Source organism: Lagopus leucura, unplaced genomic scaffold, assembly GCF_019238085.1.
Source record: "Lagopus leucura isolate 7727_CA_CO unplaced genomic scaffold, USGS_WTPT01 Super-Scaffold_100157, whole genome shotgun sequence".
NCBI classification, from domain to species: domain Eukaryota; kingdom Metazoa; phylum Chordata; class Aves; order Galliformes; family Phasianidae; genus Lagopus; species Lagopus leucura.
Window position 1 is genome coordinate 46123483 of NW_024962334.1, and position 27892 is coordinate 46151374.

General features: G+C 44.6%; 1 protein-coding gene across 2 annotated transcripts in view; it reads right to left on the bottom strand.

Moving 5' to 3' along the window:
• OXSR1 (oxidative stress responsive kinase 1) overlaps window positions 1–27892 on the bottom strand; it is an 86494-nt gene that overhangs the window by 58241 nt on the left and 361 nt on the right. Inside the window, exon 2 of one of the 2 annotated variants that reach the window (XM_042888580.1) lies at window positions 8544–8656. In XM_042888580.1, coding sequence (XP_042744514.1) covers window positions 8544–8656 — 113 coding nt within the window. Of the gene's footprint in view, window positions 1–5705; window positions 5771–8543; window positions 8657–27892 lie in introns of those variants that run through there. The other variant, XM_042888581.1, reaches the window with a different exon arrangement.

Below are 27892 nucleotides of genomic sequence, written 5' to 3' on the forward strand. Positions count from 1 at the left end.
TTACCCTGGAATCATATTGGACTTGCTCACAGCACTGGACAGCATCCCTTTTTAAGGAATCCATAAACCTGACACAGCCTTTGTACCTGCACCTGGAATTACCATTTGGTCTAAGGCTTTAAATTAATTTTCAAACATGCATGCAAACGTTTAACAAGTAGAAAAACACATCCACAAATGGCATCAGAGGAAAAAAAGAGGTGGAAAGAAGCAAGCAGGATGTTGCTCTGCTGGTCCTCGTATCAGCCAGCCCTTCCTTCCCCAAAGCCAAGATTCTCAGAAATGATCAAGAGTAGCTTGTTTTAATCTTATCTCAGTAAAACCTCTCCAAATATTTTGAACAGGCTCCCTAGGAGATCAAGAGAGTAGTGGAAAAAAAATATGCACAAATATTACGTATTTTATAGATATTAGTGTATTCCACTGGAGTTCAGGAGACAGCAAGATAAAGCCTGGACCAAGTGTATTTAATATACCAGGCCTGGATCAGATCTTTTCCATACAATTAGCATTACACCATTTCACAGTAGTTCTGTGACATTCTGTTACTATTTTATTATTTTCCATGAACTTCCTCTCTTGCACATTTACCATATTCCACTCCCTAGGCTAGAAATAACAATTGAAATGAAGAAAAAAAGTTACAATTGTCATAGGCTGCAGTACACAAAAAGGAAAAGGGAAAACAAATCACAGTAAACTTGATCTATGTGACAAAACACCATCAGCTAGTGGATGTGCAGTAGCAGATTAAGCCAGTTCTTAAACAGCACAGCGAGGCTCTGAATAATAAACTACATCCCAGTCCCTAGTGCTTTCACACTGTTACCAGTAAGGAATAACCACAGAACTGTAGGGGCTGAAAGGGACTTCAAGACACCACTAAGTCCAACCCCTGCTAAAGCAGTTCCCTACAGCAGGGCACACAGGTAGGTGTACAGACAGGTCTTGAATATCTGCAGACAAGGAGACCCCACGACCTATCTGCTCAGGCTGTTCTGGTGCTCCATCCCTCTGACAGTGAAATTCTTCACTCTGTTTGTACAGAAATCCCTGTGTTCCATTTTCTGCCTGCTGCCCCTCATTCTATCACTGTATGCCACCAAAAAGTCTGCATACGTTGCTTGGAATGAGCAGGCAAATCCCAGCGGGCTTTGTGGTTAAAATGCTTCCTTGAAACACTGACACCAGTTCTGTCTCGCATACAAGTGTGTTACAGCACTAGAAATGCAAGGACTAAAGTGTTGTAGTTAAGGAATCCCAGTCAGGAATCACTGGGGAGCTCTGCTCAGAAGTGTACTTACAGAAAGAGGAGGAAGGGATGGAATGCAGCAGTGGTCCTTCTAGGTGCAAGAAGCACAGCTTTAACCTTGGTGCCAAAGTTTTTCAGAGCTTTCACTGCAGAACTGCTCTTCAAACACCACAAAGTGCTACCAGGCAAATGGTTCCCCTTCCCATCGTCTGCTAAAAGACGTCGCTATCCTCAAATCACACAAAGAAACAGCTGAATTATAGCTGTGTTGCCCTCACTTTTGCTAGCATCTAAACTATGCTGGAAAACTAATAACATTCTCATCGGTTTTTACACATCTGTCATAATGCCACTGCTAAGCACTGCAGTTTATTGGGGCTAATGCACAGAACTTCTGAAATGGAAATGTTTTATTCCTGCTCATCGTTACCGACTCCTCAAACTAGCTGCAGCTCCAGCTGCTGGTAGACATCCACCCAGTTGCTTTTTCACACACACACAGCTAAATCCCTTCAGTTAAGAGACACGGCCTTACTGCCAATTCCCCATTTCAAGAGCTATAAATTCAACTGCCTTCTGCTCAGCTATGGAGAACAAATTATTGATAAAAACACATCTAGACACAGGCAGTGGTTTGGAGATGGTTACATGCTCACCCTAGGCTAGATATTAAAAATAACTGCACTGTCAAATACACTGGGGTTAGCTATAAAGGCCCCCACATCTTCCATTAAGGGTTCTAATGAATGTTTTCAGTGCTTCTGCAGACAATAAAAGACAGCATTTCAAGGCTTCTGAAATGCTAATAAAATCTCTCTAAAGTATAATTTAGAAGAATAAGAAACCTCTTTATCTCTTCTAAGTCAGACACACTTCTGGAGATCTGCTATTCTGGAAGTACATCTATTTTCCTCCACTGAAGTTTGAGTCAACAAGAGCAGAGACACAAAGCAGGTAAAGCTGTGTACAAGATGCTGGCTGAATCTATTCCACTGGTATTTTCTGTTCCCACTATCACCTTCTTTTCTTAATGTTTATCTGCCCCTGAGGCACATTTCAAACACACTTGCTCTCAAATACAAGGCTTCCTTTATTTAGTTTTACTTGCTCTACGTTGACATGAACTCAATAGACAGAATGCACATTTCAAACACACTTGCTCTCAAATACAAGGCTTCCTTTATTTAGTTTTACTTGCTCTACGTTGACATGAACTCAATAGACAGAATGCAAGCAACATAAGCAATCTGCTTTCACATGGGTACCTGCAGGTTTAGAGGAATCCAGAAAGCTGTTTACCTGGCTATCCCACTTGAAGGCAATCATGACACTAGAGAATAGAGTGGGGAGGAAAGCGGAAATCAAAGCAGGTCAGGTGTAATCTCTTCCCTGAGTACATCAATGCTCCAGCTTTGGATGGTGAAGCACTTCTCACAGCTGAAATTTCAAGGCACAAGGCAATAAATTCTTCTTTGTCCTTCTGAAGCAGGATTAAGAACTCTGGTTCAATCGGCAGACAACCACCAAGCTTTTCTTTAAATTCAAATGGTTTTGTTTAAAGTCTATAAAATTGGGAATATGGATTCATTCCCATTTTTAAATATCAGCATAAAAACCATGATGTTCTGTCAACTTAAGGATCATTATTTGAAAGAGAAGAGGAAGAAGCACAGAGCTAAAAAAAAATCTGAGATTCTGATACAAATTCCCTGTCCAGATTATTCAGTTCAACTCCTTACCTCAAGCCATGGAGAGAGACTGGCACAACTAAAGGATTAGATCAGCCCATCCAGAGCAACAGAGGAAACTATTACACACCTAATTTTGAAATGGATAAGAAGTCTTCATAAGGAATATAATCTCAGGTGATGGGAAACAAACTACTGCTGTGACAAGGTGCCCAAGAAACAGCTTCAACCAGTCAAGTAATCAAGATTTCTGCTGCTGCTGCTCTGATAACTCTACAATCAAGCAGTACAACAGCTTCAAACCTTCTGTACAACTGCAGTCTCACTATGCAAGAAACTTGCAACAGAGCACAGTGAGTAACCATGCAGAGGTCTGACACGCTGCACTATCTGGCACTGACACTAAAGGAATTTTCTTCCCTTTGGAGCAAGTGTAAAAGTCCTGAGGACTGAAGTAGAACTATGATGGCAATTCCCATAAGATGAAAGACACGGATGAAAAGTCTGTATGTCTACAGCACTCTGCTCCTTTGTTCCCATCAACCTTATGGTCTAGTTAATCCACTTGTAGGAACTGCTGTCAGATCAAAGCCAGTTCAATATCCTGTCCAAGTCTTCAAAAGAAGGTGTAAAACCCTCTAACAAGCAGTTACAGATTTATCTGCCCGGAGGGGAGACTTCTAACTAAGCCCAGGCAGTTAACAGTTGGCTGATGCTTTAAACCAGGGGAGTTCATAATCCTTTTTATAAATCCTATCTAAATTAACCCTCTCTACTATAGGTTGATTTATTTAATCTCATGCAATGTTTGATCTCCATATTACTGGCAGCAAGCTCCCCAGGCCAATTCCATGAAATTCAAAAGGACATATATTTCTATTGTAGTTAGATTTGTTACCCTCAGCTTCCTTACCATCTGACCACAGGAGTAGAAGAAAGTAGTACCCTCACTTCTCTCCTTTTATGTACAAAACGTGTTATGTCCATCTCTAGACTCTGTCTCCCAAACTTGTTCTCTATTGAATAACTCTGGGAGCTGCAGAGGCAGCAGTGCTCTCTCAATTGAGAAAGATCTACCTAAAAGAGTTCAGCAGAGCTCTGCAGAGAAGGACTGGAGGTGCTGGTGGACAACAGGTTGGCCACAAGCCAGCAGTGTGCCCTTGTGGCCAAGAAGGCCAATGGAATCGTAGGGTGCATTACAAAGAGCTCGGCCAACAGGTCAAGGGAGATGATCTTCGCCCTCTATTCTGCCCTGGCAAGGCCACATTTAGACTACTGCATCCAGCTCTGGGCTCCCCAGCTCAATAAAAAAAGGAAGGAGTTCAGTAGAGGACCACAAAGATGATTAAGGGCCTGCAGCATCTCCCAAATGAGGAAAGGCTGAGTAGGCTGGGTCTGTTCAACCTGGGGAAGAGACAACTGGGGACATGGGGAGGATCTGATAAATGTTTATAAATACCTAAAGGGAGGTAGGAGGCAAAGAGATGAGGCCAGGCTCTTCTTGGCAGCATGTAGCAATAGGACAAGGAATAATGGCCTAGAACTTGAACATAGGAAGTTCCATACTAATATGCAGAAGAACTTCTTTACAGTAATGGTGATGGAGCACTGGAACAAGTTGCCCAGAAAGGTTGTAGAGTCTCCTTCTATGGAGATATTTAAGACCCATCTTCCTGTACAACCTATTATAGGGTATCTGCTTTAGCAGGAGGGTTGGACTCTATCTCTTAACGTCCCTTCCAAGCCCTACAACTCTGTCCTTTTGTGATATACCCTACAGCTATTCAACATTCCCACCAACTGCTAAACAGAGAGAAATCCTACCATCTGCTTCTCCAAAAGCAAGGAAAAATCCATGTGGATGAAAGAAAGCTAATTCTGTTTTAATTGTATGAAAATGAAGCTGAGCCTGACGGACAGAGAAATCTAAGGCCTTTAAGATCAATAATTCCTTACAAGAAGACATCTGTATAAGAACAAAGCTTGAGGCAGTTATTTTGAGGCAGCTGTTATGCCACTGCTCTTCAAGGACAAACAACTGCAGTAACTACATGTCATATAGGAAAGTAGAGGGAAGAGCAACACAGCAGGAAACAGCATTCAGCTGTGAAATACAACACAAGTTGGCTGTTTTCAACAAAATTAAGCAGCACTTCACATGCATTTATCTACTGTGGGCTGCACGACAAGTAAGAAGTGGAACTGAAACAACAACTAGAGAAGCCCCAGAGACCAGTAGTAGACTGATGATCACCATATTTGACAATACACACTGCTTTCAGTCACACTGGTCAGCAGGAACCACAATAAGCTGCACTGTACTTTCCTTCCAGATGAACTTCATAGGCCTTTTAGGAAAGATCTGCCAACATTTAATGCACAGGAGGAAAGAAAAAAAAGAAATCAAGTATTAAAATCAATTCCTGATTAGTATTACCTGATTTGGTAGCTGGGCTAGAGAGAACCACATCTTTGAATAGCATTATGCCTCTCAGTCTGTACAATTACAGCAATTATCACTCCACCTGAAGACCTCAATGGTCTCAACTTGGTTTGCTCAGTACAACAAAAATCACTCCTTCCTAAAACTGCACCTTTCCATACAGAAGGAAGAATGCAGCAGAAGGAAACCAATCCACTGCAGTCACCTAGAATGTCATGCAGCGTTTGCAGAGCATGCAGGTTACCCCTGACCACCCGCACAGCTTGAGTGGATGTGGAGATATCAGGATCAAAATCAATACCTTTAATGAGTCAAGCCCTACTATTAGATCAGCTTAATCACTCTAGGCAAGGCATCTCTACAAGCTAGGAGGTGCTCCTATGTTTCCTTGTATTCAGACACATCTGAAGCACTGCAGAATTAGAAGAAAAAAAAAAGTATTTTAAGTTAGATTTTCCCCTTTCGGATGGCTGGGCACTGCTGTAACATGAGAGCATTGATTTACTGCCTGAGAGACAGAAAGTTTTCCATAAGCTGACTATTGTGCCTGGATACCCTCAGTGCAATAGAAAGGTAATGGATCTAATAAAAGCCCAACTTCATGCTTTTAACAGCATTAGGGGAGAAGAGAAAGCAAGGAGAGAGCATAGCATTAGTATGGACTCACCATATTTCTCTTTGCACTCGCTTCTTAGAGCTGTACTCCACAAGGGCTTGCATTTATGGGCTTTGGAGAAAAAAAATAATCCTGCAATAACAAGTGGATGCTCAGAAAAAGGTAATTAAACAAATCTAGGAAACTGGCACAAAGGGAGACCACAAGACTGAAAACCTTGAAAATATTTACTCTGGAGAAGAGGCAAATATGGAGACGAGACCAAGAAGTGTAGAAGAGCTTCAACCTTTTTGACTTTTTCATTGAGAAACAACCATTCAATAAGCTGAAATTCAGAACAAACCAAGGGAAAAGACTCTTTCCCATAAAACACACCTACCTTGGTGACCCCTGCCCCAGAAAGCTACAGCAGCTCCAAAAACATCTTCCTCCTCTCATTATTTCAAGTCACCATAGTTGCATTTTTGATACATTTTCAAAAATAATTAAGAGATCAATTTAAATCTGGATAAATAAGAGCTCAACTGTTACACATCAGAACAAGAACTTATTTAGCAAGAGATTATCCCAAAATTGTCCAGGGCTCAAATACTGCATTCTCCTCTGAAGCATCAGGCACTAATCACTTACTTGTGTTTCTCAAGTCAGGTTTCTAGGAGGGCTACAGTATCTGGCAGCACAACTGAAGACATGGCACAGAGGCTTATTTCAAAGATCAGATTAAGAATTTGTCTTCTGAGGTATGCAGAAAAAGAGAACCAGTCAGACTACCGTATCAGAGTGAAAAAGGAGGACCTGACCTTCTGAAGGAGCTGTATGACGCTGTTAGAATAAAATCATCGGAAGCACACCAAAGAAATGTTACATCTGAGGACAGATTAACTGGCTTGGAGGACTACTTACCATCAGGTTCTCCTCACTTTTGCACATCTCACTATAAAGAAGTTATTTTCTACAGGCTGTGCCCAAGTTTGTCTGTTGGAGCCATACAACACAAGTGCTGACTACAAAAAGCTACCAGGCAAGTTATGAAGAGTCTGACAGCAGGTATAGAAAGACCTGCCTTCATCCCAGGCGTTAACAAACGCTATGTTGAGATGTAAATGTCTGCCTTCACAACAGACCTATAAAAAAGCCTGAAGAAAGACCCACACTCTATTTGGTAACAAAATTGGAATCTGAGACCTGACAAGAGCCTTTCATTGCAGTGCTGCCATAACAAGTCAAGTCACTGTGAGCAACAGGTCAACGAGAGATTTAAAATATGCAATTAGACATACTTACCTAAAATTACATGCCAAGTCTCTGCAGCGTATCTTTCTGAACCTAACCCTTTTAGCTGGAACTGGCAATTACTCAAACACTAACAATCTCAATTAGTAGATTGTGACAATTCTGTTTGGCATACTACTGAGGCACAGAAGTAGGGATAAGTCACATAAAAGACTTGGAAAGAGTACCAAGGGACAGTACTCAAGACAGAAAAACTGACTGTGAAAAGGGAAGCAATCTGCAACCCCTATGCTAAGAAGAGCTGTAACAGAGCTTGAATGCAGGTCATCTTAAGAGAGAGTCCTACACACAGTCCTTCACAGGCACATTACAACATGACAGCTTGAATGGAGCCTTTCCTCTTTATAAGAGCATATTTGTAGATACCTATGATGATAAAAACAGCATTAGTCACTGTATGGAAACTGGAACTGTAGTTCATGTGACTTGCTGAGAATTATACATGTGCAGAACTAGCCAGGATATCTGCATTCTGTCCCTGTTCTGTTTTCCCTCTGTGATCCCCAAAATCAGCACCTGGCTTAATAGCACAGGAGCTGTCAGGACACAAATGAAAATATAGGAAGGATTAAGAAATTCCTGGAGAGCTGCTTTAAAAGGAAAGGTGGTATAATATCTTCTCCCTGCCTCTCCTCAGATCCTGCTGATCATTATTTACTATGGAAAGCTTTACCCAAGAGAACTTTCACAGCTTCAATGCTGACACCTGTCCATAGGAATGCCCATACCTGTCTGGCTTAAGGGACCTTCTACATGCGAGATGAACTGTGCTGCAGTAGAAACACCAGCTCTCTCACCAGCAGGAAAATCCCATCAACATACAAGCCTGACAAGAGCGACCTCATTCAGTTTCTCTTTTTACAGGTGAAGGAGAGAATGTAAGGAACTGCAGGATAGGAAGAGAAGGCAAAATGATTCCCCTAAATTGTAAGGTTCGCAGAAGCCTTAGCTTCCATTGCACAGCTCTTGTACAGGCAGTTGGACTTTACACTTGCACATCAACCCCACTCAAAACAAAGGGATTACACAGAACGCTTAGCTCTAAACAACAGCTTGAAGTTCTCCAACAATTGATCTTTTTTTTTAACATTTTCTCAGGGACTGTGCCCCACAACCAGGGATTGGTCTGCCTCCAGCTAAATCAGTCAGGTCCTCTCACACCACCTCAAGAAAGGTCCTTCAAAGGCACTCAGTAAGCAAACAGATGATGTTAGCTGCAATACAATTTGCCAGACCGTTTTGGTTGCATACCAGGAGTTCATCCATGCTCGTCTGACACTTCTCAAGATTGATCCGTTTAATTGCCACCTTCTCCTTCTTTGGAACACAGAAGGCTGCCTGCACCACAGCTGTCGCTCCGCTCCCTGTGGGTGGGAGAAAGAGATGGTTAACATCATCCTACAGGACTCCTGCAGGAAGGAAGGGAGGTCAGACAACAAAGGGACAAGTGCTCCTTAGTAGAGACAGCAGAGCCAGGTGACAACCCAGGGAAGCCCACCCATAGGCACTGAGCCCTTGGACAACTCAACAGCTCAGCTGCAGCATCAAAGAGCTGGGCTAACCCAGCATAAACAAGGGGGTCTTCATGATGAACCACTACAGCTACACAGGAGAAAACATGCTCTGGTTTACTTATAACAGAGGGCTGATCCTTTTAAAAGAAAAGCCACTGATGTCATGCTTTTAACCTGGTGTGTTCACCCAGAGTGTTGAAACAAGCCATACTCTTTGCTACCAGCACTAATGACATTTCTCAAATAGTTTTATGTACTAATTCCCTTCAGAGCTTCCCTCTTGTTTTATGCAACAGCACGAGGCAGGCTTCATTCAAGCCTGTTCAGTTTTTCAGCTAGTGGCACAATACTTTGGTATTTGGGTTGAAAACCTCAACCAAAGAACATTTAAATTCAAACAGGGAGAAAATGCTGTCATTTGAAGCTGTTCAAACTAGTAAAAGCAGGCACAAAAGTTCTGGATTTAAACTGCTTAGTACCATCATACACCCTTTGTTATCAAAAGCACTGTGCAACAGTGAGATTTAAATCACCAAAGCCATTACTGACCTGTATTTGTCAGCCCCCAGAAAGAGCTGCAATATTTGCATCTTAGCAAACCTCGTTGCTTTGCTTTCTACCCTGATCTTGATTCATCTTCACTAGAAAGGAATCAATTCCAGAGTAAGAAAAGCAGTAGGATAAATGAGAAAGCTCAGGAATTTCCTACTGCCAATATTCTATGAAAATGCTATTGAAAAAATATCCATTCTGCATTGTGGTATAAAACACTTGTTTTAGAAGGTTCTCCCCTTTTAATACTATACAACCTACCTCAGTGTTCTTCCATACAGATCAACCACAACATTTCTGCAAACAATCTTTCCAAGACATTCAGATAAACCAGGGGCAAAAGCTGGCAGTCTCCATGCAAAGGCTCCTGAAGCTCTCCACAGCACCCATCTCACAGCAACAGACATCAACTCACAGCCAAACTCAAATATTAAGTGCCATGTTGGAGAAAGAACTTGAAACCTGGTCCTAAAAGAAAACCTGCTCCATCCAAAGTCACACTGGGATAAGTGACAAAGCTCTGAGCTTGATCCTCTAGTCTTCAACCAGCACCCTCTCACAAGAGTTTCACTTCATGTTGTTACAAGCAGATTCTGGGCAACAGCTCCAGCTTGCCAGTTGATTGGCTGCACTGAAAGAGTTCCCATTCTAAAGGCAGAAAGCAGGAGCATGAAGAACACAGAATGGCAAGGGTGCTCAAGCTGTACTATTTCATGAATCAAATGGGGTTTAAAGAAGTTCAAGGCTATTTGTTACTCACAACTATTTTAATTTTCAGGGACTATTTCTAGCAGAGTACAAAACAAAGTACCAGAGATGCTCAGGGGGAAGAAAAGCACAAGGGCAGAACAGTTACAACAGGGGCAAGAATAGTTACCAGGAACTTTGAAAATGAGCTTGAGCAAGTATAAGGACTTCTGAGCAAAGGATGGAGATGATGGAAGGCTGAAAATCCAGGAGGAGTTTTTTTGACTTGGAGTTGGCTAGACTGCCAGCAGCATGGCTGCATTATATACAACATTAAATGTGCAGCAACCATGCCAAAGCAAACACTGCCTGGCAGGCAGCACACAGAGGACTCATTGCCACTCACTGAGAGCCCTTGGTGGCACAGACCTGCCCCTCTCCATCCCTACTCTGCTCCTGCTTTGAGAGGGAGAACGAAGTGAAAACACACAAAGTGACTCAGGATATACACAGCAGAGCATGAAGAAGTGGTGACAAAAGGCAGGAGAAGGGAGTTATGCTCACATTTCATCATACTGCAAGTCTCCCTGCAGCAACAGACCTTTGGAAGTCAGAACAAAAGAAGTAAACCTTTGTGACTGTTACTCCTTAAGAAAGAGTCAGATCCCAGAATCACTGCTGCTGACATTCAAAGCTGCAGTACTATGCTTTCTTCCTTTGGATGCCTCAGTGCATCATAAACTGGAGATGAAGACAAGCTGGATACTGTATGATTACATCTCAGCAATGCACCTCAGGAGACTGTCCTGTAATACAAACCTTCTCACCCTTCAGTCAGATTTGCACTACAGACTTGGTCCTAGAACTACCCAGTCATCACCAGCACAGCAGTGTCTGACTCAAAGCTCTTCTGGCTGCAGTTCCCTGCAATGTGGCACACCAGCGTTTCTGTGCTGCTCAAATCCTGCTGGTATCAGCTTGTCCAGCAGACATGCTACTTACAATCCATGCACGACACCACTACAGGAGATCCAATCACTGCTACGGATAAAATCTTTCATGAGAAGAGTCTTCAAGTCCTGGCCTTCCATAGAAATGACTACACAAAGAGTGGTTCTGTGTTCTCATTTATTTTTAAAGATGTTACTACACAATGAAAATGGAAACAATGGATGCAGAATAATTAGAAACAGGACCACACTACAGCTCTGTCCTACTCTCTCATCCAGGCCTGCTAGAACTTCAGGGCAAACATTGCTTCTCACTAAGTGCTTGGACAATACCCAGCCTCCGAGGCTTCAATTTCCTATGGGCGTATGGCGTTATTTGAACAGCAATGAGATCCAAAACTAAATCCTTTTGGGCACATGGCAGGGAAGCATCTCAACTCAAGGCTCCTCCCCATCAATTCCCTGCTGCTCCCGCTTCTCTTGGTTCGATCACCACCTGCTCTCCCTGCTCCCCCCTCTCCTGCTAGTTCGTCATTTCTTTCAGCTCTGCTGTAGCACTTAATTATAGAGAAACAATAAAATCTCAAAAGCGTATCAAGCAAGGATTAAACCAAGCTGCAGCTCGATGTGCCACAAGCAAGCTGTTCTTTGGTAGCTGCAGCAGCGTGCTGCGCTCCTGAGACTGAACAAAGACAGGTTTCCATGCTTCTCTGAAGAGCACAGAAAACATAGCAACACAGCTACTTAAGGACTTACAGCCACACAATTTGCTTATTGAGTTCCAGGGTGGAAAGAAAAAGAAAGGATGCCAAACCCATTAGTGAAAACAAGCATAGGTACAGAGAAAGATGCCAATAGAAAAAATGATTGGCAAGGAAGTTTTTGAAAATTTAGGAGCAGGTGACAAATACAGGGGGAAAAAGTGGGAGAAGCAATCCTCCCTGCTGCTAAAAATGAGCCTAGATGATAAACAGCACAAGGGCAGTGTGCACTGGGGTGCCCCAGCTCTGACAAAGCAACTCTCCCAGAGCCAACTGCTCAGCCTCAGGTTAATGTTTCCATGCTCAGGTCACACTGCCTTCCCCATGACACCCTGACCAAGGTCAGTGCCAATGCTCTTCCCTTCACCACCCCCAAGATGGGCTCTCAGAGAAAATTCACTTTCAAGTTAATCTCTTCCAGCGAGACGGCTCAGAGAAACAATGAGAACTGGGCACAGCCAAATGCTTGCTGCTCTGTTCCTGAAAAGCAGGAGGTCATTCTGGTGATGGCTGCAGGAAAAGGAGAGAAAGGAATGAGACCCTGAGTGGGTGTTAGGGCCTGTTTAATAGCCCCCTGCTTTCACCTCTGTAGTATCTCAGCTACAGTTCCAGCCCTTCAGATAACAGCTGCCAAATTCTTCAGAGGGTCATAACACTGCTTAAAGAAAAAGAGAGACCCTTTCAAACTCTTGCCTCTTTCTTGTTTCTAATACTAGATGCTTCTTTCTGAACTAAATCCAGTTTCTGAAACAGTAAGAACAACCCAAACCTCCCCAAGCACTCCATCACTGAGGCTGATCTCCCTGGGTCTCTCCTTTGGATCAACGTTCCCCAGATGACCGCCCTCAACACCCAGAGCTCCCAACCCAATTTGCATGGGACCACACAAGCCCACCTCCACCTTCTAAGGCAGGCTGGACATTATTTCTTCTGCAGTCACCTGCTGTCATTGAACTTACATGAAGCTTTTTTTTTTTTTTAAATATATATAGTAACTCACACCTTAGACATCTCTGTCAGAGTTGATGGAAACCAATAATTTCAAGGCTATTTCGAAAAGGAGAAACAAAATTGACTTGCACACAGCTGTTCGCATGTGCTTTGCTTCCAAAGGTAACTGAACTAAAAAGAAAATGTCATCTTTGCAGCCTCATAAGGACACTGCAGCTCTTCCAGGAAGACTGGTATGAATTGCACTGATGCTTCCTCCCAGAGGAGTGAAATTGAAGCCAGAGATCCTTTTGGCAAAGACATCGGCTGAAGCAATGGGAACACTCTCGCCAAACGATCACAAGACAAACATCAAATCCTGGCTGCTGAGCAGTATTCCCCCACATGCAACAGGGCTTTAAATTAGCCACACAGAGAACTCACTAACAGCATCGTCCAATCCATCCCACTATTACAAACTGTATGCCACACTCCAGGAGATGGGAAAATTTCCCTTTAAGGTAAACTCAGCTGCTTACACAGCTGCCTCAGCCAGCTGGAGCTATCTTCCTTGGAGCATCAATACTCAATGTGGTATCAATCCCTTCCCATAGAAGAAACATTCTTCCAGGGTCATGTGAATGATAGTTACATTTATCACCACAAAATTCCCTTTTCTCATCTCCGGTCAGCCTCCCAACACTTCAACCCACAAACAGTGCTCAAACTACTGGAGAACTGTGGGAAGGGGTCATTGAGTCGTCTGATTTGGAAGGGATCTTTAAAGGTCATCTAGTTCAACTTCCCCACAACAGATAGGGACATCTACAACTAGCACAAGTTGCTCAGAGCCCCTCTCAGCCTGACCTTGTCTGCAGGGATGGGGAATCTACCATCTATCTCTCCAGGCAAGCAGCCCCTGGAGTTTACTGCTTCCAGTTACTTTCAGTTTACTGCTCTGCTGGAAACAGAGCTGAACTTCAAGTTAGACCAGGTTCCTCAGCAGCAAATTCAGCCTAGTTCAGAACATCTCCAACAATAGGTACTACACAGTCTCTTTGGCTGTTTCCATCTCTGACCACCCACACCAATTTTTTTTCCTTCTACCTAATCACTTTCCAGCTTTGCAACTTGCATCTTGTACATTCACTGGGTACCTCAAGAGTTATCTCCTTTACCCCTTCCCACTAGGTAGCAGAAGCCAATAATGTTACTCCTTATCTTCTCTTTTAAGGCTCTCCCAGCCTATCCACAAGTCTTGTTCTCAAGCCTCGTTCTGCACGAGATCAGCTGAACACCTCTGCATAACCCTGCCCTCCCTTTTGCCGTTCTCTGGCATGCATACAAGCTCTCTATTTTTAAGCAAGAGCTGGAATCCATCCTCCGCCAGCTGGAGCGCAGTGCCAGAGAGCTGCTCGTGACACAGGCACTGTTATAATTGTGCCCCCAGGTTTTCCTCTCATGAGCAATGCACACAGAACTTTTTGCTACAAGAGAGCTCTGCACCAACAGCTTTTAGGCTCCAAGGTAGCCAGTTTCAGGTATAAAAAAACAGTTGAGTTTCTCCACAAAGTACATCACCAAAAGCCCACTAGCCATTATCAAGCACAGCAGCTCCATCGCAGGCTCCAGGACAAGAAACAAAGTTGGAAACTATACATAGAGAGGACAACTCCTCACGCACCCTCTTTCTTACATCTGCTTTGTTAAGCACAGCATTTCCAGACCAGATGACAGCACAGACTTTACCCACTACTTCCTTCCTACTCCAGACCAGGGCTCAAGACCACCATTACGGAATTGCCACAAATTACTCCTGCTGATAGCTTTCCTGCTCTGCACATCAGAATCCAGGAACCTATTTTTATAAAGCAAGAGCAAAGGATATATTTACCAGAAGTGCTCTTGCACAGCTTCGACTCAATTCGTTTAATACTACCTTATCACAAGGAAATCACCACTCCTTGTGTCTCGGCGTTCCCGGAATGCCTCCAGTATGATCAACAGGAGCCTACGCTTCTCTTCCCATTTGCAAAAGCACATAAGCAATGCAACTAGGAACATATACTCAGAAAAGCACTTCGAGACAAGAAGCTTGCATGAGAAATACTGGAAAAAAAAAAAAAAAAAAACCACAAGGATTTATGCTTTTTAGGTTTTTAGAACAACAAAACATTGACCCTGGTGAAGCGGCTGTGCTGCCAACCTCCAGGCAGCACGACACAAGCTGTGCACACGCGGCCATACCCACGTTGCCTTCAGCCCTAAAAATACAGTGCTATCCATCAGGCTGAGCTGGCTCCCTGGCTGGGCAGAGCGTGTTTCTCCTACCATCAAGTCTCCTGATATCCCATGAGTGATTCTCTCTCTATTATCAACTCTTTGAAAGGGTCGATAACTGCAGGACAAGGGGAAATGGTTTTAAGTTGAGAGAGGGGAGATTTAGTTTGGATGTCAGGGGGAAGTTCTTTACAGAGAGAGTGGTGAGGTGCTGGAACAGCTGCCCAGAGAGGCTGTGATGCCCCGTCCATCCCTGGAGGTGTTCAACGTCAGGTTGGATGGGGCCCTGGGCAGCCTGGTCTAGTGTTGAATGTGGAGGTTGGTAGCCCTGCGTGTGGCAGGGGGTTGGAAATTCATGATCCTTGAGGTCCCTTCAAACCCTGGCCATTCTGTGATTCTAGCCTCATGCCAAATCACTGTAGAAGCTCTGCTCTGTGGTTACTCATTCCAAAGACAATACAGCAATAAAACAAGAAGCTGCAAGACTGGGAATGAGATTTCTTAAGCATCCTTCAGGAACGCAGGGCAGACACAGATCTCACTAAGCACCAGACTGCAAATTCAGACTGATCATGCATTTTTGGGTCCATCTGCTGTGAAGACAAAGCTCTTCCTGCATTTCCCATGCACTCCAATGCAACTCTTTCCAATGCACTCACCCAAATCGAGTAGAACATTTGCACAGGAAAGTGTCATCTGCTCAGCCAGTGCTGCAGGAAGAGCGCTGCACAGTTACCAATGCCAGAAGTGAAGATAAAGTCCTGAACCAGCAGGGAAGTGGCCCAGGTGCCTCTAGAACAGCACAGAGCAAACCCAAATATGAACATCACTGTTACAGCACCAGGAAGGCAGAAATGAGCTGGGTTTGTTCCACGCCTACCTGAAAAAGCCTATGGGAATCTAGAGCAGCAGCAGAGCAGTCCCTGGCTTGGATGACTCAAAAAAACTCCAAGTCTCCGGCACGAGCAGAGCTCCCCATCAGTATTTGGGGAAGACAGACTCACCTGCCCAAAATGCTCCTCACGCTGCACCAGCACAGCCCTGCTCACATCACATCCCACCACGTGCTCCTGGATATTCTGTGGAAGACATTCCCACATCGAGCAGAACCAGAGCTTTATGTTTCTCTCTCCATCAGCTGAAGGACAGCACAGTTCTGTACCCAGACACATTGCCTCCCAGTTATCACCTGCTCTCAATTTGTGTTGTCCAGCACACGCCCTGTGCCTTAATGTCTGTGCAGTCACCTTTGACTTGAACCTAGCTAAATATTTGCAGCAGTTGGCTGTGCTCAATGGCAATCCCCTATTTAAAATCCTGATGGAAGCACTAAGAGGCCAGGTTTAACTTGCTGCAACCTTTTTCAACTCTAGTATTTGGCCTACGCTAAAAGGAAAAGATACCAAACAAAGGAAAGAAATAGTTAATACACTGAAAGGAAGAAATAGATTATCTATTATAACAAAGAAGCATAAGTCTGTTTCTGGTTTGGTGGTTGTTTTTTTTTTTGTTTGTTTTTTTGTTTTATTTTTTTTATTTTGCTGAAGTTGTGAGGATGCCAATGTTAATGTGTATACTGGGAGGACAAACAGCAATCTTCACTGTCTGCATGCATCCCAGCACAGCTACCCTCAATATTTCTCATGAAAAAGCTTTAAAAAGAAGTTGAGAAATTCTTCTTATGAAAAGCGATTCTAAAAGCTTGCATTTCCACGTGGTCAAAAAGTCACAGCTCCCTCCTTCAGCAAGGCATAACTCACATCACTGAGCGCAGCACATTTGTTCCTCTTCTGGTCTCACTTCAAGCACAGCCAACTGCAGCAAATATTTAGCTAGGTTCAAGTCAAAGGTGACTGCACAGACATTAAGGCACAGGGCGTGTGCTGGACAACACAAATCGAGAGCAGGTGATAACTGGGAGGCAATGTGTCTGGGTACAGAATTAAGTCTTAAGTACAAATAATTCTATTTCGCACCAGCGTGTCTCACAATTACAGTCTAGACATTTTAATGAAAAAACTGGCAAAAGGAATGGGACAAAGCACAGTTATTACCTGTAAGAAATTGTTTGTTCCACTTAAATTGCATCTTTCATTTAAGGCACATCTCTGTGTAATGACCTCCAGTCATTCTAGCCAGAGCTCAGGTAGTTTGCAATTCTGTGCATGCTGCAAGGCCACTTATTTCAAACAGTACACAGAGATTTCTCTTTAAAACTCTATGAGACGTTCTCCAAAAGAGTCTTCCCTTAATCATCTCATGTTTGTACCTGCAGCTTCCAGATGACTACTGATACCCCACTGCCAGTCCAGCAAGTTCAAAGAACTTCAGAAAACGAGAAGCAGATTTCACAAGTGCAGCTATAAGAAACACAACCAAAATATCTGAACTGCGTGTGAACTTGCTGACAGTGAGCAATTCAACATCGAGAGCTCTTGCTGTTGACACTACCACTGGAAAACAAGCACTGTGTTCAGAGCTTTCTGTCCATGTAAGACAACGTCCTTCTGAAGACAACCAATGCTCTGTGTCCCACGGAGGGCAATGGTAACCAGTGAAGCTCAGGTTGTGTTGCCAGCATTGTTTAAGCACGCTTCTCCTCCACTGGTCCATCAACACAGGAACACCCAGCACTGCAGCATCAGACACTGTCCAGCAATTTAATTCAGTTCTCAAACTCAAAAGGAAGAACACAAACCTATATCCAATTGCTTGCACTATGTCTGACATAGTATTCAGAACCATCAGCCACAGGCTGGCAATAGACACAGACTGCTACACGACCCCACTGAACCCCCCAGTACAAATAAGTGAGTCTGAATTCTAAACCATAGACAGTTTGCTACTGTTACTGCACAAGTGGATGCCAAGGGTCCTGCAAAAAGGAAGAGGAGTCCTATGGAAATTTCTACCCCACCCCACTCAGCATGGTTCTCTGGAGAGTCTTTCAGTATCTTAGGTCCTGAGCAAAGGATAACATCCGTGTACTCACCCTTGGCTAACATTCAGGTTGGGAATCCTTACCAAACTAAGGCAAGGTATACAGGCCTGGGAAGACAGCTGGCCTGTCAATGCAATGCAGCCCAGAACAGGGATAGAAGACGAGGTACCAGATGGCCACGATAGCAAAGTAACTGTTAAAACTGTCCCTGAGTCGCCTTGCTATTTTGATTTCATTGATGAATTACCTGTACTCCTAACCTCCCACAGCCCCTGTGACACCCAAATCACCCTGCATTCACACCAGCACTCACCCCCACCACATCTCTAAGCAAGTAGGCGTTAATCCTAAATCCACCACCAGAAACAGACAGAAACACTCCCAACAGTGATGGGCTGCAGGGCTGGGACCCTACCAGCAAACACCGGGAGCCCAGGCAACTTGGGGAGCTGCCCTCTGGGACCCCTTCCCTGTGGCAGCAACCACACTGAGCTCCCAGGGCCAGTTAGTTATACAAGTCCTGCATGACCTGCCACATTTACTTAAGATGCTATTAGCACGCCTAAATTAGATCTTCAGTTTGAAACAAATTATATTTATTTGATTTTGTGCCAACAACTCTGGCTAATTTAAAGGGCACTGCAGCTATGCGGTGCTAATTCTACACGATGGAAAGCAGGCTCAAACATCTCATTTCCAAACACAGCAATATTAGTGGGGAAGGTTGATCCTTCCCTTTTAATCACTGTCAGTTGTCTTTATGGTATATGCAGCAATGTAAATATCATGCTGGCTGTCATCAGGTATTAGCACAGCTCCTAGCACAGCACTGGTACAGTAGCCAAGCCAGCATTTTCCTTTCTTCCCTCCCAACCTTTATCTCTGAACTCTGTCTCAACTCTAATTGTCAACTGCAGAGGATATTTTATTTGGCCAGGATTCCACTAAACAGAACAATCTGTCTGCATACAGTGCAGATGTTTGATAGTACAGTGTCTATTTTAGGTAAATAAGCTTTTAAGTATCTGATATGTCCTCTCTTGAAAGCTATTATCCTTTCTTTACAGGGAATCTGATCTAATAAGTCTTCTCTGCTTCTATTAGTGTGTTCAGCACACAAGATTAGCCCACTGGTTAGAAATTACATTATTTATCCAACAGTAATGAGAATCTCAGGACCTGCACAAATAGGTATGCTCAAGCTGCTAGCCCATCGGCCTCTCAGCTGTTCAAACAAAGATTTCCATCGATGGCTTGTTCAACAGGAAAGCAGTTCAAGCTCAAGACGCTTTTTTCAGATAAGTTTGCTGCAAGTCAATACCAAGGTATTTCTTAGCTGCTAATACCAGGGTATTTATAAGACAGCACTTGGCACCCTCTGTGATAGTCTTTAGTAAAGGAATGGAACTCAGGGCCTTGCTGCACTAACTCCCAAGGTCAGAGGCAGAAAGATTCTTAAAGAAGCGGCCTAGGAGGCAACAGGTGAGGACAGAAAATACAGCGTGTTTCCAAGAGATTCAGTTTGTACTGGGAGGTTTCAAGGAATCCCAAATCAGAAGATGTTTGCAGCTGAGGCACTTGAGGTTTGGAGACAACAGGCTGTGGCTCTCTCGTGCTTTCACCAGCAGCGTCCTTGCTGGTACAGCCTGACTGTAAATAAAGGGAAAACACCAAGCTGTAGCTGCCTGCTATAAAAGACCAGGCATTGCTCCTTCCCACTATCGTAGGGAATCCATTCAGCAGCTGTTTCATACAGCACCAACAGGGTCACACGGAGATTTGAGTGTTTAATAGAACGTGTGCCCATAATTCCCCCATGCACCATTTCAAACACAAGCATTCATTAATTTGCCATAGGGATTATGCGATTTGGCATCTGCAATAGCAGGGAACTGCACTCCGTGACCCGGGGAGTCCTTTCTAGTTCTGTCTCAGCAAAATTAATGACAGGAGCTTTCTATTTTTGTTTCAAATTTTGACATAATGAAATCCATCCCTGGGGATTTCACAGGAAAGGTGTTTACTCTGCGACAAGCAGCATCATCTTCAATTTATGAGTTTTCAGTCACCGAGAAAACCCAGAATTGTGCTGCCTGCCTGGAGCTGGAGGCCACCCGAAATGAAGAAGTGAAACTGCCCTGCTTACCTCAACAGGTCTCAGCTGTCAGTACAGCCAGCTCATTTTCTTCAGAAAAAGCCTGCAAGTGCTCTCATTCCACAGCCATTAGCTTGATCTCTCACTTTAAAAATGCTATAATTTTCTACCACTCTTTGCACTACTTTCAATGCATCGTCTTCAGAGAGCTGGAAGTAACCCCAAATCCCAAGAAAACAGATTTACAATCTGTAGAAGACCAAAACTGAGCTAGAAGCTGAGACCAAACCAAACATGAGCGCACAACCTGTCCAGCAGTAACTATGGAGCTTTCATAAAGCGCTCGAAAAAACTCAATACAAAAAGTATCCTGTATTACCTTAACGATGCAACAATCTCACATCCTGACCACAAACCTTTCAATAGATTCCACATTCACAGCATCTTCCCAGCTGGCAATGCTCTCCCTTCTAATGAATTGCAAAATTTGTTACTTAACTTTGACCTGAGACAGCAGCCTGCCACCCAACGTGCCAGCAGAGCACGCACAGCCCCACGCACTCGCTCACCTCCCACCAGAAGACTGTGATGCACCCACGGTCAGATTTTCACTCCAGTTTTAATCCCAGTTCTGTGGATGGATGGAAAGGAAACAAGCATAGCATCCTCCTCCCACACGGCTTTATTAATAGCAAGGTGCTAGCAGTAAAAAGAGGAGAGTTTGTGCTCAAATCACCACTCGTGGCTACAAAGCAGTACAAAGTCTGGCAAAACCCAAAGAGAATTTACTACAGTAAGAGATGATCACTGAAGTATTTCGATTCGCACTTCTTTTTACAGCTGTTCAGACCTTTTCTCTCCTGCATGAATTTGCGTCGGCTCATTTCCTGCCTGAAGGAAATATTCATTTGGGAGAACCCCATAAAATCAGTTAAGCACAAACCAGTTTCAGAAGAGAAATAATTTTCCCCTCTTCTCTTCTCCCTCCTCCCCATCCAACCAACCCAGCAGCTCCTGAGACAAAATGGATGGGGTAGAAAATTAAGCTTGGCAAGAGACTAAAACCTCATTCACAAGAGCTTTCCTGTATTACAGAAAAAAATGCATTTTAATTTGACCGTGTTATAAGATACTCAGTGTGTTGCTGCACGAGCAAGCAGTGCAAGCAGCATAAAACTTTAATGGATGTATGGAGGGAAGTTTCAGCTAATTTGATGATCTGGTGAAAAAGTGAATCAGTGCTCTGGATTCACTCTGCGTTTCATTCACAGATGGGATTTGTGAAGCCTTGCTGAAGGCAGTCATCCCTGCAGACTTCTGGGTAAGCAGAATTGGTTTAGGAAATCCTTGCAAAGCAAATTAGAAGAGATTCTGGTTTGGTAGAGGACAATAACATCACCATTTTTTTTTTATTATTTTTCCAGTCTGGAATTTCTCTTAGTTACAAAAAAAAAAAAAAAAAAAAAAAACAAAAAAAAACTGTGTTAAGCAAAAAAATGTGTGCACAGTGAATCACATGCAGGCAAACGTTGCACTCAGTCAACCTAACAGATCTTCTGTCCAGTTAGCAGGATCCAGTGCTGAGGTTGGTCCCCTCATATGCAATTGTGCATGAGAGGAAAGTGAAAAAACACTGGAGCTACGCAATGAACCCAGAATGGTGCTCTACGTAATTTAGCAACAGTCGCAGTGTTTGGTATGCTTACCCAATCCCTCTATCATCATACACTTGACATATCAGAGAAATCCCAGAGAATCACAGAACTGTAGGGGTTGGAAGTGACCTCTGGAAATCCTCCAAGCCCCTGCTACAGCAGTTCCCTATAGCAGATCTCACAGGAAGGCATCCAGGCAAATTTGAAATTGCTCCAGAGAGGGAGACCACAATCCCACTGGACAGCCTGTTTCAGGGTTCTGTCATCCCCACGGCAAAGAATTTCTTCCTCATGTTCAGAATGAACTTCCAGTTTGTGCCCACTACTCCTTGGCACCAAGAGCCAGGCCTCATTCTCTTGAATCTCACCTTTTAGATACTTGTAAGCAATGATAAGATCCCCCTTAGCTTTTCTTTTCCAGGTCTCTCATTCAGCCTGTCCTCATAAGGAAGACATCCCAGGCCTTCATCATCTTTGTGGCCCTCTCCAGCAGTTCCCTGTCTGTCTTGATGCGAGGAGCCCAGAACTGCACGCACTGCTGCAGATGTGGCTCATCAGAATAGAGCAGAGGGGAAGAACATCCCTCAACCTGCTGGTCACACTGTCTGTAATGCACCTCAGGATCCCATCGGCCTTCATGGCCACAGGGGCACACTGCTGGCTCATGGCCAAACTGCTGTCCACCAGGACACCCAGGACTTTCTCCACAGAGCTCCTTTTAGCAGGTCAGCCCCCAGTCTGATGTATGTATTTGTTCCTCCTCAGCTGTAGGACTCCACATTTACCCTTCTTAAACCTCCTGGGGTTCCTCTCCACCCAGCTCTCAGCCAGGCCACCTCTCACAGCTTTCCACTGTGTCAGCCACTCCTCCCAGCTTCACAGAATTACTGAGAGTACATTCCATCCATGTCAGTGATGAAAATGCTGAAGATGCCTCATGTACCAGGGGAGATGAGATCCTGGTAAAGAGCCTGAAACACTCATCAACCAGGGATCCAACCCTGCTGCCTGCGAGACCACACCGCATGACTGCCAGAAAGAGACACATCACGGCTGAGCTCCCCTAGGTGAAGCCATGGGAACCTGCTGCAGCTCTGAGAGCTGAGTTCTTTGGCTCAGTATGTCAGCTGTTTGATTCCAAAAAGAACAAGCACATGGAAATAGGCTAAACTCATCTGGAAAGTCCCAGGATCCTGATATTTCAGAATTTTCTAACACCAGATTCCAGCCCTCCATAGCTATTCTTCTACACCACAAAGCTCTCAAGTCTGTCTCTTCTTATTAATAAAGTTTAGCAACACCCAGTTTACAAGCACTCCATCAGCACGTCCACAGCTAAACGTACTACCACCACAGAGACTTACAATGGATATCATGCATCTTATGGGAAATCTTCCAAGGAAATCTGACCAAAACACAGTTTTTAGTAATTTGCTAACACAATTAACAAGAAGAATCGTTACTGCCCATCACTTTAAATCACTCCAACTTTAATTAAAAGATTGCATCTCAGTGGACAAGCTGTTAATGCTCAATAATAAAATAGATACTGCCAAGCTTAGACAGACCAATGCTTGGGGAGAGTCGATTCTCGCCAAGGTTTCAGCAGTTGCAGAAGGAATGAGCCTCTAGGGCAAGCATTTGTCAGCCAGCATATGCAGCTCTTAGGTGTGCTCAGGAGCCCAGCACACGCAAGTTTCCCAGCACTAGCCAAGATATGAGAGTTAAACTGAAGCCATTTTAATGGCTTTTTTAAGAAATCTAAGTGTTAAGCATTATTTGATCCAGTATTGTTGCAGCACTGGAAACAACAGCAACAGAGAAAGCAGCCACGGTAAAGTGTGAACTACTTCCTTCTATGTTTTTTTTCTTAGCATCTCAGAGTAGCTGAAAGCAGCAGGATCTGCCTTCGCCCTCTCCCATCAGATCAGCAGGACTGGCTGCCTCAGTAATAACGCTGCGCTCTTCCCAGCCAGCCTCTTCCACCACAGCTTGTGCTTGTCTTTTGTGCCCTCAATCTGCTTCCCCATGCATTTTATTCCTCTTCCTACCAGAGAGCAAACAACACAAACACCAAACAAAAGACACACGCACAACTAAACGCCGTTTGTTTTCACTTCCCAAGAGAATGACTCAATTTAGTCCTGTTCTGGAAGCGATGGCAAAGGTCTTAAAGAAAAGAGACACGCTGAGCATCCAAAGGAAAGGCAGTGTGGATGTAGAGCAGCCTGGTCGTGGAGTCACTGAGGAACAACCATAAGAGAAACTGTGGTACCATTCATGCCAGTGTCCAAACAACAAGGCCTTCTGACCAACTTGACATGGAAAAAGTTGATGAAGAGCACACAAAGCAAGCAGCCTGAATACTGGAGATATGCTGGAGGTATCAATTTGGCTGGTTGTGCTCAGAGGGAGGAACGGGAAGCAATGAGGAAATGCTAAAAACAAGACATATGGCACAAAGGCTGAAGTCTAAACGCTCCATTTAGTTCTCAAGCAGTTATATTTTATAGAGTGTAATGATTTTTCTTGAATGGGTGTAAAACGGGCACGCAAAACTGGCTGCAAGAAGTAAAGAAGGCTCACGAGTAGACATCAATGCTGCCTTAAAATAGAAAGGTACAAAGTTATCACTGGACAAGCAGCTCCCTTTGCACTCTGGGCATCCCACACCAAGGCATCAGCCACACCTGGTGAGCTCTTCTTTCAGCAGCTGTAACATTCAGGATAGGGGAACCAGGCAGGCATAAAACAGGTGACCAGAGACACTCCGATAAAATTTGGGGAAGCAGAAATGTTAGTTCTCAGAAAGTTTCTACACAGCTGTAAAAGAAGGCTGTATACAGCAGACATAAATTTGCTCACACGTGTGGTTGGGGAAATCCTGGCTGGAAGTGCAAACATCAGATTCCAAAAGATCACCGTGCTGCTCACAGACAAAACCCAACGCTAAAGCTACACAAACCCCAGTCATTAAAAAACCTAATCATTGAGTAAATCTCCATTTCAATTTTCAATTTAAGCTTGATTTCTGAGGGGAGAAGAAACTCCCACCACATCTGTTCACCCGGCCTGTGCCGTCCTCATAGCTGCGAAGGAATCTGTCGGGGGGAAAAGGGCACAGGAACAGAGCAAGGGAGAATTCCCACTGCTCATTTATCTTCTGTTTCTGGCACGGGCTGCTCGCAGTAAAGGAGATGCTCCTAAATCAAATGGCCACAGTCAGCACAGCTCTTCTCAGCCCTAAAAAGTAGCAAAAAGCGAATGACCCAATTCCAATCAACTTCATTACAGCTACCAGCTTTTTCCAACAGGAACAGTGAGATGTGAGGGAACCTGTGTGTGCAGTATCTGAGCAGCAGGAGCTCACATTTTTTTCAGGCTTCACACAGAGGGTTGCTGTGATTTGTATGCAGTTGGCATCTGGAAGACCACCTTCACAGCCACCAAGCAGGCTGCATTTGCTTTTCGGAGATAAAAATCCAGGCATCTTTTGAGGCTGTATTCTCTTGCAAACGTTATTGTTCCTCTGTGGGCACACTGCACAGAAATGCTTTGCAATTTGTCTTCTCTCCCCTCATCTCCATTTTATCCTTTTTGGAAAGGAAAGCTGGGCTCTGATTCTGAGTAAGGTTCCTTCATCCAACGGAACGTAAGTTATTTAAGCCTAAGGGAAGCTACTCAGCAGTTACTAACACTAACCAAGTGTAATAAATGCAGACATTAATCCATACCTTTATATTGGCATGAGTCACCTCCACTGCTGACTAATCCTTTTATTTTTTTATTAGCCAGAATCAGGAGGGCAGTTTTACAGAAGTTCTCTTTGCTGCTGGAAAACGTGCTCTCTCAATTCCTGCACTGAAGCAGTACAGAGCCCTGCATGGTAAATGAAAGCCACACGTTACTGTTTTCAGGCAAAACCAGCACAGGAATGAGACTACACATGGATTTCTCTCCTTCTAACGTGGAAAAACAGCTGAGCTGGTAACCTACAGAATGGCGGGCTCTAAATTTAAAGAGCAGCATTTTTCCATGAAGAAACAAGTTAAGTCTTTTCAAAGCACCAGCACAATTTTCACCCCTTTCCATATCAGGTTCTCGCTTTGTCCCCTACTAAAAGACTTTCACAGCTCCACAGAAGTAAAGAGAGCTCAACCCCCTCCCCCAGAGGCCCATGGGGGACCCAAAGCGGACAGCAAAGCAGTCCAGCTCAGTTAACACAGTGACATTTTGTCCCACAAATCACACACGTGCTAGGAAACTTGCGTCACATCTCCATCCCGGCCGCTGGCAGACACACCAATGTTTGATGTGAGTAAGGGGGTGGGGATGGTAAAGTTAAAAAGAGAAACCATATGTTTGCAATATACACATTTCAGTGTACACTCCATCCCACTCCAGAATGCCAACACAATCCTTTAATGAGCAGATAACATCCAGAAAGTCAGCTCACAGAAGGGCAGGGAAAGACACAGAAGTGAAATGCTTCCTTCCCAATTCCTCCCCATGTTCAGTCAGCGACTGCAAGGCTACCACACAGCTACATCCTCCTCTTGATATTCTCAGGCAGTAGGATGTGAGCCTCCAGCAGCAGGTTCTCCTAAGAGCCGTATATTCACAGCCCCCTATAGCTACAAAGAAGCACTGTCCTCCTGCTCCCAGCACTGGGCACTCCAACCTGACTCTTCAACTCTGTGCTATCAGTGCAACCCTTTGCAGGCACCCATCCCACTCCCTTCCCCACAGGGCATTCTCCTCTCTCTCCCTTCATCTCTCACTCCTCCAAGCGGATGAGCATCATCCTCCCCAGGGTGCATTTTCCAAAGGAGGTTTAAGGGGCTGAGCTGCCAGATTATGCCTTCCTTTATAGGGAGCTTGTCTCCTTTCTAAAGTGCTGCTGTTCTCATTGCACGAAGGGAGAGGACAAAGCCTGATCCCACAGAGCAACAGGGATTTCCAGAAGGATTTCCCTCCCCCTCCCCCTCCCCCCCCCCCTTCATAGCTTTAGTTCCTTCCTACTTTTAAACAATGCCAAGAATTTAATCTCTCAAAACAGCGTTTTCCCAAACTTTCCCACCCTTGTTAACAGTAAGTAAGTCTCCCTGTCAGGCAGGGATGGAAGACCTGGGCACAACAGTGCTACATCATCTATAAACTTCAAATAAAACCACTCCACAAAGATTACACTAAAAATTAACCTCCTTCCAAAAAGCTTTTGGACAGGAGCCTGTTCTGCCAGCTCCTGCTTTATTTCCTGCCTTGGGAGAGTGACATGAGACGCACTGACCTTACAGTCACCTGCAGCACCACCTCACACGCACCATATATTCACCCTAAAGCCATGCATGCCTCAAACAAGAGCCCCAACAAAATGGATGAGACAGCCAGGGCACCAGTCCAGCACCAGGGAGGCCTCGGGTGACCATACAGTTTGAAGTTGAAGAGAGTGAAAAAATAAAGTCATTAAATGGAAAGCGAGGGCTGGGGCCTCAAGCTGAGAGGACAATGAATGAAAATTCACAACAGCAGCAAAGTGTCAGGATAAAAGGCTCAATGGTAGGACTGAGAAAAATCCCCCTAAACAGCTCAAAAATCCCTCAACCCTTAAGCAGACTGAAGTAACACATCGCTGCGAGTGCCATACAGGGAGGAACCATCCCCCAAAATGAATGAGGCTGCTCCAGAGGGGGAGATCTCAGTCTGGTTGTGGAGCTCGTTGTGTGGGCACCTTCACACCCACCGCATCCCACGTGGGGAGGTGATGTAAAGGAGCCTCCGCAGGTAGCTCTACAGCCCCTGTCCCACTCTGCCACTGCTCACCACGGCATGGGGTTAACCAAACACACGCACCCCCCTCCGGGCAGAAGGGAAACAGAGTTGGCTGCAATTAAAGAAAAGAACCCCACCCTCTGCCCCACACTTCTGTGGAAGGAGGGAGCAGCCCCACACACCCAATGCTTTTTCTTTTTGGAGGTGTGCAGATCCCCACACATCCCCTAACAGAGACAGGGGCAGAGCACAGACCTCCCCAACACACACACACACAGACAACTACATAGCGTGGGATGGAGGCACAGCCCCACACACACGTACAGCACAGGGGAAGCCCTTAGCAGAGGGATCCCCAGAAGCACCACAAGGACAAAAGGGGGGGGGCGGAGGGGGGGAAGGGAGGCAGCTCCTCTCACCTCGCTCCCGGTGTGTGTGTGTGGGGGGGGGGGGGGGGGGGGGG